The following is a 16,532-nucleotide window of genomic DNA, read 5'->3' on the forward strand; positions in this document are numbered from 1 at the left end:
GACACATAAATAACAGGCTTCTTTTCAGTTTCTGTTGACCAAATCTATGCACAAGGATTTCGTCAGTCAGGCTGTAGTAGAAGTCAGGTGCCCAAAGTGCCCTGCTGCGGGACTGAACCTGAAACCACATGATTTGGAAGCAAACTACTTAACCATACAGCTATGTCTGTGCCTCTAATAACTTTAATTCACTCTTTTGATATCAACCAACCTGAAACCGTTGATACTTCTATGATGAAAAAAACTTACTGTTTTAAAGTGGTCTAAATGAAAACCCTCTCTCAAAAATTCCTTTTAATGGCAAAGTTATTTTATTAAATTCTTTATTATTACATTAAAAATGAATTGAAACAAAGGCAGCATATTTCAACAGAAATATGGTAACAAAAGAGTTAATCAAGACTGAACTTGTAAGCAAGGGAGAAAACGGAAATAGGCAATGCAGTGAGAGGGAAGAATAGTCTTGGAGACAGTGACAACTCTGTACATATTTGAGCCTTATTAGACCTTTTCAGCAAACAATGATAGGTATATTTCACTATAGTATTTCTGTTGAATCTTCTGGATGGTTTGAGCTTCAGTATCACTAAACTGGCAAACCTTGATGCAATATTTCTGCTTGACGTGTTCAGTGAAAATGAAAATCCAATGAGCATACCCTACACGTCTGTACTCTAAGTTTAACAGCCAGGAACTGATGTGGCCTACTGGTGTGAAAATTTTCACACATACACAGGAAGGGTGGCATCACCTCCCACCCAAAGGATTTTGCCTACGTAGCATTAGATTTGGTGGGGGAAAAAAATCAAGTCAGATATTTATTGAACACACTTCATGGGTGTGTGTGTGTGTGTGTGTGTGTGTGTGTGTGTGTGTGTGTGTGTGTGTGTGTGTGTGTGTGTGTGTGTGTGTTATTTGAGAAAGGAGTGGAGTTAATAAGTTGATCTCAGAGTACCTAAAGTACAAGCGTTGCTTGGCCAAACTGTTGCAAAGTTCACAGACAACAGGTGGATCTGTGCAAATTGCAGAGTGGTATCAAAAAGACTGGAAAAGGTCACTCGGAAAGCCTCTTTGGTGATGGGAAGACAATTTAGTTAAACAATTTGGGTCAAGATGGAAAAGAATGGCAATTTCAAGACTGAATTGGTAGCACATTGCGATTAGTGATGCATAGCAGCATCTGATGGTCAGGTCAATACTGTGTGATACTGTGAAAAATATATGTGTGTGTGCATGTGAGTGTGTATGTATATATGTACATATATATATATATATATATGTGTGTGTGTGTATGTGTGTGTGTGTGTGTGTGTAAGTGTATGCATGTGTGTATGTATGTATATGTGTATATATATATATATATATATGTATGAGTGACAACCTTCATTCAATTATCCTCTACCAACTCCAGTCACAAAGCTCTGATCAGCCTGGGACTATAGTAGAAGACGATTGTCCAAGGTTGCACACAGTGAGATTGAACCCAAGACCAAGCTTCTTAACCACACAGCTTAACCACCATCTAGCTCCTTTCGAGCACTGGGCCTCACAGAGGCAATGTGTTCGATGTCAGTGTCATGCATCTTTTGAGTATCTTTTGAGCATTGGGCCTCATGGAGGCAATGACATATGACTTAGATCTTTGGTAATATACCATGCTTGAGAAGAAAACCCATCAAGCCAAGTGAAATCGTAGTTGTGGCAGATACTTGTGTTGCACAACTGGCACCCTTGCTGGTGGCGCATAAAAGCACCTATTACCCTCTTGGAGTGGTTGGTGTTAAGAAGGGCATCCAGTTGTAAAAACCATGCCAAATCAGACCAGAGTCTGGTACAGCTCCCCAGCTTTCCAGTCCTGGTCAAACCATTGAACCATGCTAGCATGGACAACAGCCATTAAATGATGATGATGATGATGATGATGATGATGACGATGATGATAATGATGATGACAGCTATGCCTGTAGAGATTACATATGATAAACTGTGAGTATTAAGATGTTTTAGTAAATGCCATAAACTCACCTTGTATAGGATAAGAACTGAAGTGGACTGAATGAGACTGTAGCAAGCCATATATTTGAAGATTCCAAATGTAGTAACGAGGGATGCACGACCTTGTCTGAAAGAAAGAATATACGCAGTGTTGATAAATTTTAGGGGTATTTCTTTGAATTTAATCATGGTAAAAAACACATTTCATCAGAGAAGTTAATTCAAACAGGTGGAATTTTGCTTGACAATTAACTCATGCATGCAAACACCAGCTTAACCACATGTTCTGGAATTCCCACAAAACTCGTGAATTTCCTGAAGCTGTAACTTGCAGTCTTTTAAGAACATTAACCTATAAAATGTCGTCTGTCTGGGAGAGCCTGCAAAGGCCTGGAACACAGCTGCTTCTTCCAGGTGTGAAAGTGTGGTTGAGAAACTTGCTTCAACCATGTGGCCTTGAGTTCAGTCCCACTGCATAGCATCTTGGGCAAAATGCCTTCTACAAAAGCTCTGGGCCAACCAAAGCCTTGCAAGTAGATCTGATAGATGGAAATTGAAAGAAGCCCATCATATTTGTATATATATGTGTGTATGTATGTCTATCTGTGTATTTCTGTGTGTTGTGTTTGTCTTCCACCACTGCTTGACAACTGGTGCTGGTTTGTTTACATCCCCATGATTTAGCAGTTAAGTAAAAGAGAGTAGATACCAGACTTTAAAAAATAAGCCACGGCATCAATATGTTCAACTAAACCCTTCAAGACGGTGCCACAGCATGGCCATAGTGCAATGACTGAGACAAATAAAAGATAAAAGATGAAGTTAAGGTTACTTCCTTGCACCCACTTAAATAAGGACCTTATCCATATGTATTAGTGGCCACCTAAGAACACTAACCTTAATAAAGTACCCTGTTTGTATCCAATCTGTAACTATTTAAGTATGCATGTATATAAGGCCCTTGATAACAGCTGAAGTTTGAATAGATTGAAATGTAATGTAGCACACTTAAAAAAGAAGTACTGGGGTTGATTTGCTCGACTAAAGCAGGAGTTCTCAACCATTTTTTAAATCTATGAACCCCTTTGATTACTATTTAATACAGGTGAATACCTATAGCCATTCGATGTTTAAAAACTAGTTTTATACAAAACTTCTTTCAAAATTCATATTTTGGTTTTCACACATTAACTTGTGTAGTTTGAACTATGTAAAATGTTAGAGAAAGAAAACCTAGCTGTTTCTTGCAATACATACCAATGCATACATCTAAAGCAGGGGTTCTCAACCATTTTTTACTTATAGACCCCTTTGATTACTATTTTATTCTGGTAGACCACCCCTAGCCATTTGGTGTTTAAAAACTAGTGGTATACAAACTTCTTTCAAAATTCCTAGTTTGTTTTTCACACATTAATTTGTGTAGGTTGAACTATGTAAAACATTAGAGAAAGAAATCTAGCTGTTTCTTGTAATACATACCAATATGTACATCTAAGCCAAAATTTTTTCAGAGCCCCTTAAACTTCTATTGTGGATCCCCAATTTACTATTTTGCTGTATGAACCCTCAAAAATCTATGGACTTTCAGGGGCCATATGGACTTTCAGGGGCCATATGGACCCTGGTTGAGAACAAATGGATTGAACCCTTCAAGGCAGTGCCCCAGCATGGCTGCAGACCAATGACTGAAACAAGTAAAAAAAAAAAACCCAAAAAAATGAAAGATAAAAGATACCAAAAGACACCTACTTGATAACGGTTGGAACACATTCGATGGTTGGAATTTTTGAAGTGAACGCTGATGCTACTGATGCTTCAGTTTCTGATAATGAAATACCTGCATGGGCAATTTTGAGAGCACCACAATCATTGGCGCCATCACCACACATACCTACATAGTAACTGAAAAAGAAGAAAGTAAGAATAATAAATACATGTGAAATACATGTCTTTTGCCAAAATACAAAGAAGAATATGTAAATTGGCAAGGAAGCAAATCCAAAAATATTTAGAAAGACTTCAAAAGGAATAACAACAAGGATAATAATAATCCTTTCCAATATAGGTACAAAATCTGAAATTTGGGGGAGGGGACTAGTCGATTACATTGACCCCAGTGTTTCACTGGTACTTAATTTACCGACCCTGAAAGGTTGAAAGACAAAGATGATTTCAGTGGAATTTGAACTCAGAACATAAAGACAGACGAAATGCCACTAAGCATTTTACCTGGCATGCCAATGATTCAGCCAGCTCACTACATTAATAATAATAATGATGATAATAATAATATGGGCTACAGCAAATATTCTGCTCAATACCACAGATTTGCTTGTCAATTGTTTGACCTTAACCAGTTGAGCTTGTCCCTTGGTGGCTGACAATATGTGCATCTCTGATCATGAGCAGTGGTGGGGCACATCATAACCAAGTGTTGAGAGGAATTCTTTGGGGTATAAATAATTCACCTCTCGAAACATTCAACATCCTTAAACAACCCTTATTCAGTGACTTTTTGAGCAAGACAGGCTACTTGACCCGAAGAAAATTCTAACTAGGTTCCACCTGCAAGTTTATGTGCTGTTTATCTTGATATGAGATCACCATGTTGCGTACACATGGTTGTGATGCCTGGTGTACCATAATTAGATGTGTAGACATGATGGGTATATTGTGCTTTGTATATTTGTACCCCAGTGTCACTTTGATGGCATGTGCTGCTCTCTCACTCAATAATAATAATAAAACAGAAATTATTTCATTTTATATTTTTATATATTTTTCAGTTAAAACCATTCCCATCAGTTTGGTATCGGTTCATCTATGTTGGTATAATAATAATAATAATAATGACCATTTCTACTATAGGCATAAGGCCAGCAAGTTCAGGGGAGGGGGTAGAATTCCAGTGTTCAACTGGTACTCATTTTATCGACTCCCCCAGAAGTGAATTTAACTGAATTGTTATTGTTTCTTATAGTATACTGTACCCTTTTTGTTCTCTATATCTGCCACTCACTGCTTGAAGCTTACCAACTTTCTACATTCGGATGCCCGGATCACATTTATATATATGAGCTTCTTTCAGTTTCCATCTTTTAAGTTCGCTTACTTTAGTCTTTAGCCTGCCAAGACACTTGCCCAAAGTGTCATGCACTGAGATTGAACCCAAAACAATGTGGTTGAGAAGTGAAATTTCTAACCACATAGCTATGCTTATGCTTATCATTATTCCTGAAGGAAAAGGTGAAATTGGCATGACAAAATGTCTTTGAGCATAGGTTTGCTAATTTTGGGATTTACCTGGGGCCAAACAACAAAAAACTGAAAGTAAACATCACCACCAACAACAAAAAATATAAAATATACTAATATGACCCTATTGAGGTGGGATGAGGTGGAGGTGGGGGTTCATCAATGTCCACTAACCCTAATGATTGCAGTACTTCAACCAGTTGAGCTTTCTGTTTCGGAGCCATTCTTGCAAACACTTTACCACGAACCACCAACTGAAAAAAAATAAGAAATATAAATATGAATACACGCAAAGACAAATATATGAGCAGCAAAACATGCAATGGTAATTCTTATGACGTGCTAATTAATCTATACAGCAAAAATATCTTCAAACTGAATGTTTATAGTTTTAGAAATGTTATGGCAATCAGAATCACAGTTTGACTACTCATGTCTCTTAGTATATTCTCAATTAATTGCTTATCGATGACTCTTGTACTGAGAGAGTTGAAGTTTATAAACTGAGCTGTAAAGATGCACAGGGAGGAAACTCAGTTAAATAACTACAGACTTTAATATTCCTTTGATGAAACAATAAATACTTAATTATTAGTGACAGAAGCTGTATTAATATAGAAAAAGGTAATATTTATCCCTACTTAAACGTGGGTGTTGTGTTATAACAGAATTATTGCAATAATTACCATGACAGAAACTCTGATATGGGCTTTTGGTGCATATAAGCACTCTTCATTTCATCACTAGCAGGGAAAAGAATCACTTGCTATCGCCACAGCTGAGACTACCAGATCACATGATCGTGAAGTCAGTGATTTTTCAAACACTGTTTCTTTAATATCAGATGATGCTAAATTTGTCTTAGCATATGGTTGCCAATGGATATTTGCTACTGATGATGCTCAAGGAAGCAGAAATACATATTTAGCAATGGTATAACTGCTGGTGGACAATTTATGTCAGTTACTGATACAGCTCTACGCATCTATAAGAGATTCTTTCTAAAAATGAATACTGCAGTTTTCAGGCTTTCGACAAAATATCTGCTTTAAGTATAAGACACAGATTGCTATCTTGAACTAATGTTGCTTCTGTCACTAACAATAAGTTACAAGAAATATATTTGAAATGGTAAGAATTTATCTAAAGAAAGGTGTTATATATCTAGTGATGTATATATTTCAGATGTATCTTACTTTGGACAGAACATCAGGAAAATAATCCCTGATTAAACTCCATGAATCGCCAGTCACAGCAAAATGGAAACGTTGACTGTCTTCATCTATATGAATCGAGGTGGTACTGCCAACCTAAAATAAAAAAGAGAAGGGATGTCATTGTAACAAACATTGGTAATGATAGTTATAACCAACATCACAACATAGGATATCACTGATAAAATAGAGAATAATAGTTTCAGACAAAACTAATGCATAAAACAGTATGACTAATAAAATGATGTTACTCATCAATTTATTTAGTAGATTGGTTTCACTTGATGTAAAATGAGTGAGAATAATGTTCTAATGATGATGATGATGATGATCATCATCATCATTTAACATCTGTTTTCCATGGCGGTATGGCTTGGATGGTTTGACAGGTCTGGAGAGCCAGCGGCTGCACCAAGCTCCAATCTGATCTGGCAATGTTTCTACAGCTGGATGCCCTTCCTAATGCCACATTCAGATGGTGCTTTTTACATGCCACTGACACAGGAGCCAGTCAGGTAGTACTGGCATCAGCCACGTTCACATGGAGCTTTTTACATGCCATCGGCACAGGAGCCAATCAGGCAGACCTAGCATCAGCCATGTTCGGATGGTGCTTTTTATGTACCACTAGCATTGGAGCCAGTCAAGGGGTACTGGCCACAGCTATGATATTGGTTTCACTTGACTCAACACATGGAAACTATTAACTACTTCTAGTTTCTCCCCCTGGCATGTGAGGGTATCCCTTTTCTGTACATCTTCAGTGTTTTTTGCCACTGTGTATCTACCACATGCAAAAACTATCTTCCTGGTTAACCTTCCTCTGATATTGCTGCACCTCTTATGTGTCCATAGCTTACACCGGGTACATTGTATGGAGTTTCTACCCACGCCTTTTCTACAGATCGAGCAGGACCATCTACCTGAAGGGGTTTGTGATTTGACTGCCTTCCTACTTACTAAGACTTTGGTTTTTGCTAGGTTAACCCTAAGGCCCTTCAATTCTAGACCTTGCTTCCACACCCTAAACTTCATCTCTAGTTCTGGCAGTGACTTGGCTATTAGAGCAAGGTCATCAGCATAGAGGAGCTCCCAGGGGAAGCCTGTCTTGAATTCCTCAGTTATTGCCTGAAGGACTATAATGAACAAGAAGGGGCTGAGGACTGATCCTTGGTGAACCCCTACTTCTACTCGGAATTCCTCACTATACTTGTTGCCAACCCTCACTATACTGACAACATCCCTGTACAGGGCTTGTACAGCGCTTATCAACCACTCCTCTATCCCCGGTTTCAACATTGACCACCAGATAAGCGATTGGGGGACCCCGTCAAAGGCTTTCTCCAAGTCAACAAAAGCCAAGTACAGAGGTTTATTTTTGGCTAGATATTTCCACTGCAGTTTTGCCTTACCAGAAATATAGCATCAGTGGTGCTTCTGCCTGGCACGAAACCAAACTGCATCTCATCTAGGCCAACTCTCTCCCAAATTAGTTGGGCTATGACCCTCTCTGTGATTTTCATCACCTGTTCAATAATTTGATACGTCTGTAGTTATTTCTATCTAAAGCATCACCTTTACCCTTATAGCAGGTGACTATGGTGCTGCTACACCAGTCATTGGGTATGACTCCTTCATGAACCACCTGATTTACGATACAAGACCCACAGCGCCTGATATTTTAAGCATCTCAGTAGTGATTCCTGATGGGCCAGGTGCTTTTCCTGTCTTCATATCCTTAATTGCTTTATCTACCAGGGTACTGTCAATTCAGATAGCTGGTCCCTCAATTGGCAGACTCTCCTCCTTCCCATTCATTCTCCACATTCAGCAGTCTTTCATAATGGCCTCTCCAAGCCTCTTTTTTGCAGAATCATTAAACGCAAGGGCACTATCATCGATGCCGACACATTTCTCTCCTACGACATCACAATTTTCTCTCACACACTATCTTGCAATCTGAGATACTTCAGTTCTTTGGTCCTCACGTTGCTGAACATTAGAAAATTTCTTCTTTTCTGCTATACCCTTGGTTATATATACCTGTCTCCTAGCTTCCCTTTTGGCTATCTGATACATTCTCCCACTACCCCACACTTCCAGGCCTTCCAAGCCTGTTTCTTTGCTTTAGTGGCCTGTCTACAGTATTGTTCCACCACCATGTTACTCTAGGTCTTGAAAGGACTTTGCACCAGCCACAGATTTGGTCTGTCACACTCAGCAAGCTGTCTTGCAGGAATTCCCAGCTGCCTTCTATATCACAGGACTGTAGCTCTTCCTACCTATCATCAAATTTCTCAGTAAAGATATCCCTAAACCTCTGATCATGTGAAGGGTTCTTAAGCTTCCAAGTCCTTCTTTTCCAAATTGGTTTGCTTTTTGGAATCCTTCTGGTCTCAAGTCTAAAGTCACTAATAATTAGTTTATGCTGGGGGTACATTCTTCACCAGGGAGGGTCTTTGTATTTAAGAGCAACCATGCATCTCGCTATCTGGTGAGAATGAAATCAATCTGGCTAGCAGAGTCACCTGATAGATAGGTTATCAGGTGGCTAGCTGGCTTCATAAAGTTGGTGTTGCAGATTAATAGGTTATTTGCATCACAGAACTCCAGGAGCCTAGTTCCCTCGTCATTTCTGGTACCAACTCCATGGTCCCCACATACACCATGGAAGATACCAGGTTACTGTCTGACACACCCATTAAAATCTCCAGCCACAAAGATGAGATCATTATCACTTGTCTTTGAGGTAGCCTGCAGAAGTGATCCTTCTGTTCATTTGGTAGGCCCGCTTGTGGGGCATAGGCAGAGATAATTGTAGCTATGTCATTCTGCAAGACTAGCCTGAATTTAAGTACTCTATTGCACACCCTCACTACCTCTATGACCTTATCCACCCATTTCTCTGCAAGAAGTATGCCCATACTCACTATTTCATCACTATCATCTTTCCAGAAGAGTTTATACCTATGTGCTTTGCCTGTGAGGACTCTGGCTGAAGCTCCTCTCCACCTTACCTCTTGTATGCAACATATATCAACACGTTTCCGTTCAAGCATCTCTACAATCTCACTAGATGTACCTTTCAGACAACACACACACACACACACACACATACATACATACACACACAAGTTAAACAGTTATTTATTGAAATGGGGGATAATGAAAACAATTATTGTGTGTGTGTATGTGTCTATGTGTGCATGTAGAAATTCAAAGGATGGCTTTGGTCTGATAGTAGAAAGTCTATCATATTAACAGGATTGAGTCTTGCAGGCAGCCTTCAAATTTTTCAATCCAAAGGGTTTTAGTCCAATATTTATATGCTATTATTTGTAGTGTTGTCACCTGACTCAAGATCCACAGTTCCAAAAAGAATATATATATATATATATATATTATTCTTTAATGAAAAAAGTTTTGACAGTGACTTCCAAGTTTCAACCTGCTAAGCCATCAAAGGACTCTAGTACATTCAAGTTCATCTTGGTTTATAATCAATAATGCACTAATAGTGAGAAATTTGCTGTGCAACAAACCTTTATACTTACCAACATATTGGGTTGTCCGGAAAGTTCATGCCGATTTATAGTAGCTTACCTTTCAACTTATTTGCCATGAATCCACCCCAATTCTGGGAAAAGGGTATTTTCAAGTTAAAGTAAAGATAGAGACGCATTGTGCAACAAAATGGTTCGTATTTGGTTGATTAAAAATGTAATGGCAAGTATTTATTGACCTTTTTCTTTCCTTTAAAAATCGGCACAAACTTTCCAGACAACCTAATACTTTTGTGAACATTAAAGCACAAGATTTCTATGCTAACAACACCATAGCTTAAAGTTGATACATCTAACCATACAGTTATACATGCTTCACTTATAACCTCCACTTTCCAAAGACAAACAGGTTTATATCTCTAAATAACACCAACAACAAGTAAAGAAATCAGCTGGCTGAACCCTTAAAAACCCCATGACCTAAAAGCTGACATACCTAAATAACCACACCTAATTACAAAAGTTTAAATGCTGAGCTGAACTTTCAACTATAGCCTCCACATTCCCATCAAAAAAGCTAAATAAGATCAACAACAACTAGACCTGACATATCTGCTTTACAACTAACCTTTATATCTATCTACATTCTTTTGTGAAACCCAACAAACAACCCTAAAACCTGAAGCTGACACACGTAAGTAGACACACCTGATTACAAAATTGACTGAATATACGACAGGCTTCCTTCAGTTTCCATCTACCAAATCCATTCACAAGGCTTTGGTTGGTTGAAGCTATAGCAGAAGATACTTTCCCAAAGATCCGCACAATGGGACTGAACCTGAAACCATGTGATTGGGAAACAAACTGCTTGACCAGACTTCCACACTTGTGCCTTAGAAGAAACTTGCCCAGAGTTCCACACAGTGGGACTGAACCCAAAACCATGTGGTTGGGAAGCTAACTTCTTAATCACACAGCCACATCTGGCCCTAAGCAGTTAATAATTATTAATTCTTTATTCAGCCATTTATTGAACACACCAATTTCTCTAGATTGAAATGAAGGGCCTCTAACATGAAAAATTGGTGAGAGGGATTTGTCTACCCTACCAATTCCTCATGGAAACCAAACTTATTGATGTTACTCAAGAAGCTTTCCTTTGAACTAAATGCAGACATTAGACTGTCATCCATTTGTTCAGATTGCAGATTTTGCTTTAATTTTTTAAAAATTAAATGATACAGTAAAAACTTACAGTAGCTGTTACTTCTTTAACTTTCCGGTCTTTTTCTTCTGTGTAAACAAATTCCAAGGTGGGAGTATCATCTGCTGTCTTGAAAGCTTGAACTAGGATTATTTGATCATTACAATCAACCATGTTACATTTTCGAGCTACACATAAAGAGGTTAACATGTTGTCACCTGAAAAACGGTTAGGAAAAAAATTAATTAATAATTAAATATTAAAACTTAAATATCATCACCATCATTTAACATCCACCTTCCATGCTGGCATGGGCTGGGCAATAGTGTGAGTTAAAATATGAAGAAGGATTTCAGAGCAGAGTTACTCATTGACAGCTGAGTGGACAAGAGCAACATGAAATGAAGTATTTTACTCAAGAACACAACATGCAACTCGGTTTGGGAATTGAACCCACAATTTAGCAATCGTGAGTGCAACATCTTAACCACTAAGCCGCATGCCTTCACAATATGAATAATACAAAATAAAAATATTATAACAACAAAATATATAACCATGAAGCTATAATGAAATACCTCACCTGTAACCATTACAGTTTTGATCTCGGCACTGTTGAGTACTTCAATTGTTGGTGCTGTTTCATCTTTAAGGCGGTTTTCGAAGACTATCAAGCCAACAAACTGTAAGTCTTTCTCTACTTGTTCCCTTTAACAGTTAAAAGAAACTCTTTTACAATGAAATATAGTAATAACAGTGTGGACAACAAGTCTTACTTTATTACCAAGTTCTATAAAGACAGAACCACTACTCTCTCACAGACAATATCACTCAACTTATACATCTATGTGTGTGTTTGTGTGTGTGTGTGTGTGTGTGTGTGTGTGTGTGTGTGTGTGTGTGTGTGTGTGTGTGTGTGTGTGTGTGTGTGTGTGTGTGTGTGTGTGTGTGTGTGTGTGCAGGTATGTGTGTATACTATATATATATATATATATATACCCAAATATGCACAAACATGATATGTACAAATGAAATATATGTGTGTGTGTGTATATATGAGGTGCAATAAAAAAATATTTGACTTGATTTTTTTCCCCTCTAAAACTAATGCCACATGAGCAAAATCCTTTGGGTGGGAAGAGACACTACCTTGCCTGTGTATATGTGAAAATTTTCATACTGGAAGGATGCATCAGTTCCTGGTTGATACTCCTAGAGTACAGATGTGTAGTGCGTGCTCATCAGATTTTCATTTTTATGCAAGATGATCAAACGCATTAAACAGAAACCATAAACTCATGTCTTCATAAAGTCTGGGTCGTGGTTTGCACAGTCCAGCATGTCCTGAGCAATTTCCCTGCAAAGTTACTTCTGCTGCTCCACCAGCACCTTGGGGAAGAATTTTACTGACATTCTCTGCATGCAAAAATCCTCCATTACAATGGAATGCCCAGATCCTGTGCTTATTCTCACTTAGTGAGCAATATCCTGGATTGTTACACAATGGTCTTCCATGGATTCTTCACCAAATCTTCTAAATTGGCTCCTCATTTTAGCTTGTGGATGTGAGTGTGTATGTGTGTGTGAGTTTGTTTATGTGTATGAGTGTGCATGTATGTGTGAGAACTTGGTCAGCCCAGGGCTATAATCAAAGCCACTTAGCTTTTATCTTTTACCTATTTCAGTCATTTGACTGTGGCCATGCTGGAGCAAGAAGTTTTAGTTGAATGAATCAATACCAGTTGTCTTTTCTTTTTAAGCCTGATATTTATTCTATTGATCTCTTTTGCCAAACTGCTAAGTTACAGGGACATAAACTCACCAACACCAGTTGTCAAGCAGTGTTGGGGGACAAACACACACGGTGGGCTTCTTTCAGCTACCATCTACCAAATCCACTCACAAGGCTTTGATCGATCTGAAGCTATAGCAGAAGACACTTGCCTAAAGTGCTACACAGTGGGACTGAACCCAGAACCATGTGAATGGGAAGCAAGCTTCTTACCACACAGATATGCCTGCACTTATGTGCATGTATATATAACATTTATCTCACAGTATATATTTCACTGGCATACAGCATCATATTTTAAACACATACAACATATAGCAATCTCTCCCAGATAATTCATCAAATTAATACAATTAATTAGTTGATATCATTAATTAACAAATTAATATGAGTAAGTAGTTACTGTATAAACAGGAATGTATGAATGCTTACCGTGTAACCCTTTGAACTCTCATGTAATTTAATTTAATAGGTTTATAGGCAAATGCAAGGACCCTGTAGCCAGATTTGGTGAACTTAATAAGCACTTCTTGGAAGTTATAAGGAACTGAAAATATTAAAAACATATTTTTTAAAAAAACCAAGAACATGAAAACGTCATCATCATCATTGTTTTAATGTCTACTTTTCCATGCTTTCATGGGTTGGACAGAATTTGTTATTGAAGCAGATTTTCTATGGCTGGATGCCCTTCCTGCTGCCAACCCTTACCTGTTTCCAAGTAAAGTAATATTCCTCATGACTCAGGCATATTTCATGATAAATTGGAAATGAAGGGCTCTGCTGGCATGATGGTAGCATTTGTTTACAACTAACAACCAAAGACAAAGCAAGAAAACAGTAACACACATACGTGCACTCACACAAGCATGCATACACACACACACATATATACACAACAGGATTCTGTCAGCTTCTGTCAACCAAATTCACACACAAAGCTTTGGTTGACCATTGAGAATGATGCAATTTCACCAATTTTAGGCATTTTCAATGGAGCATATTCACAGCCAGCCACATGCTCCAACAAGAATGTGTAACCTCTGATACAAGAAACAATGAATAAAGCATTCACTGATGTTGCAAATAGCTGCCCAGCTGAATAAAAATCAGGTGTACACAATTGAGGCAGTGTTAAATTAAAATAGCCATCTATGTATCATATATAATGTAGATACATTCTGGATAGGCCAGTTACTGAGGTACTTCTCCTGAAATAACAACTTATGGACAAACTGAGTAATTTATATATATCTTAAAATATTTCAAGACAAAGTCAAAAGTTTTCTTACTTGTTTCAGGCTGGCAAAGAGATGCCACCATCTCTGGAGAACCTTTAGTATAAATTTCAAAATTCTTTGCAGTAATTTTACGGGCTATCACAGACATACGTTGCAGTCGAGATGAGAAAGGGAACTGGCGTATGATACCAATTTCTTGATCAGAAATCTGTAAAAGAGATAGAACCAAAATATAAGAAACAAATAATGAATTAAAAATTAAAATAACTGAACACTTAACTGATGGTATTTTAATTATGAGAAACTCTCATTGCTGATGCTGTTTAACCCAAGGCCAGATCTGAACCACTAGACCTACAATCAAAAGTATTCCGTCAGTGATCTTTACATAATTGTTTTCAAACATAGACATAGTGTATCTAAATATAGATTGGTGAAGGCATGTGGCTTAGTGGTTAGGGTATTCAGCTCATGGTTGTAATGTCATGAGTTCAATTCCAGGTGGTATATTGTGTCCTTGAGCAAGACACTTAATTTCACATTACTCCAGTCAGCTCAGCTGGCAAAAGTGAGTAGTACCTGCATTTCAAAGGGCCAGCCTTGGCACATTCTGTGTCACACTGAATCTCCCTGAGAACTACATTAAGGGTCCGTGTGTCTGTGGAGTGCTCAGTTACTTGCACATTAATTCTATGAACAGATCTTTCTGTAGATCAGATCAACTGGAACCTTTGTCATCATCTTATGTTCCCTGTTGACAATGTGTAGCCGACAATTGATGAAAGGTCTTTTCTCTGTGTTAACTTGTCCTGTTTTCTATTTTTTTCTCATTGTTTACATATTTTACTCATTTGTTTATGTATTTCATGTTATTTGCACCGTTGGTGACGTCCTGTACCCATATATGCATGTGTGTGTGTGTGTGTGTGTATGTATATATATATATATATATATATATACATATTGTAGTGGGGTAGGTCAGTTTATGGGGTTACCCTGGGTTTCTCACTCATAAGAAGATTAGCCTTATCGTGTATCTTCAGACCCTAAACACTGCTGGCATGAGACTTCTTTAAAATATGGAGGAGAAAAAGCCTCATTTTTAAGGGTAAAACCCTAGGTGATTATCTGCCATTGTCCATTGATCTTTGGCCAGGCTGCCATCTTGCAATCACCAAAGCACCATGAAGGTAAAAGATTGTCTCCCTTTGGCCTTAGCTACTGGTTTCCAGTTGTGGTGCCGCCATGCGAATTCCAGCCGTAAGTCTAAACTCCTTACAAGTGAGAAACCCAGGGTAACCCCATAAACCAGCCTACCCCACTATAATAGTAACTGCTCTGCATCTTAGAGTGTGCTTTTCCTCCAGATTTATGTATTTCTACAAATATATATATATATACATTACAAATTTATACTTGTAATTTATACTTCATCCATTGTTCTCGTGGCAAAATTGTTAGCACATTGGATAGAAGGCTTAGTGGTATTTTACCAACTCTTTGCGTTCTGATGTAATTCCCCAAAGTCAATTTTGCCAATCACCCTTTCGGAGTTGATAAAATAAGCACCTGTCACATAATGGGGTCAATGTAATCGACTACAAACCCTGTCCTTTAACATTGCTAGCTTTGTGCTAAAACTAGGAAGCCGTTATTATTAATACTGATGCATCACTGAAGACTCTCTGTGAGTGCATGTGTACATGTGTCAGCATACACATGTACACATGTGTGTATGTGTATATGTCTGTATGTATGAAGTGTGCTCATATGTATGTGCGTGTGAGTGTTAACTTGAGTACTGATTTTCTTTATTTATCCCTTCACTTTTTGAAATTTCTTTTTTACTTTATCTTTCTGTTATTTGTCTCAGAAAAGAAAAACAGAGAGGAATCATCCATCCTCTGTGCTTTTGTGTAGCTGCTGTCATAGACACACAATCCCCACACACACCATATCAAATACTCAAGAAGCCTTATTGTATAAAATGTAGGGCTTAAATTAATGCTGACATTTGAAAAGTAAATATCTGTGTTTCTTTCTTTTTCGCTGTGAGACTTGGATTAAATCTATAAAAATTGATTCACACCAGCTGTTTCAGTTGTGGGTCGTTTCTTTTGTTAACTATACAAATGTCTTCCACTCAACAACCAAACCAAACAATGTTGTTACTAGAAGATAACTAGGTTAAAATTTGAAGGGTCTTCTGGTTTTTTTTTTAGGATATAATGTAAATATGTACAGTATACATACATAAATAAATAAATACATCTATGTGTAAAGAATGTGAGGGCCTGAGGGACACATCTCATACATTTTATC

The 16,532-nt window shown here is 37.9% G+C and overlaps 1 protein-coding gene across 1 annotated transcript in view; it reads right to left on the bottom strand.

Annotated features, from left to right (window-relative positions):
• The window catches only part of LOC106878814 (polyamine-transporting ATPase 13A3), a 164,533-nt gene that overhangs the window by 27,916 nt on the left and 120,085 nt on the right, over positions 1 to 16,532 (bottom strand). Inside the window, exons 18-26 of the mRNA XM_052970914.1 lie at positions 14,262 to 14,418; positions 13,402 to 13,516; positions 11,761 to 11,885; positions 11,229 to 11,395; positions 6,450 to 6,563; positions 5,428 to 5,507; positions 3,748 to 3,900; positions 2,026 to 2,122; positions 956 to 1,013 (exon numbers count right to left, since the gene is read on the bottom strand). Coding sequence (XP_052826874.1) covers positions 956 to 1,013; positions 2,026 to 2,122; positions 3,748 to 3,900; positions 5,428 to 5,507; positions 6,450 to 6,563; positions 11,229 to 11,395; positions 11,761 to 11,885; positions 13,402 to 13,516; positions 14,262 to 14,418 — 1,066 coding nt within the window. The remainder of the gene's footprint in view (positions 1 to 955; positions 1,014 to 2,025; positions 2,123 to 3,747; positions 3,901 to 5,427; positions 5,508 to 6,449; positions 6,564 to 11,228; positions 11,396 to 11,760; positions 11,886 to 13,401; positions 13,517 to 14,261; positions 14,419 to 16,532) is intronic.

The sequence above is a fragment of the Octopus bimaculoides genome, chromosome 9 (genome assembly GCF_001194135.2).
Source record: "Octopus bimaculoides isolate UCB-OBI-ISO-001 chromosome 9, ASM119413v2, whole genome shotgun sequence".
Lineage (NCBI taxonomy): Eukaryota > Metazoa > Mollusca > Cephalopoda > Octopoda > Octopodidae > Octopus > Octopus bimaculoides.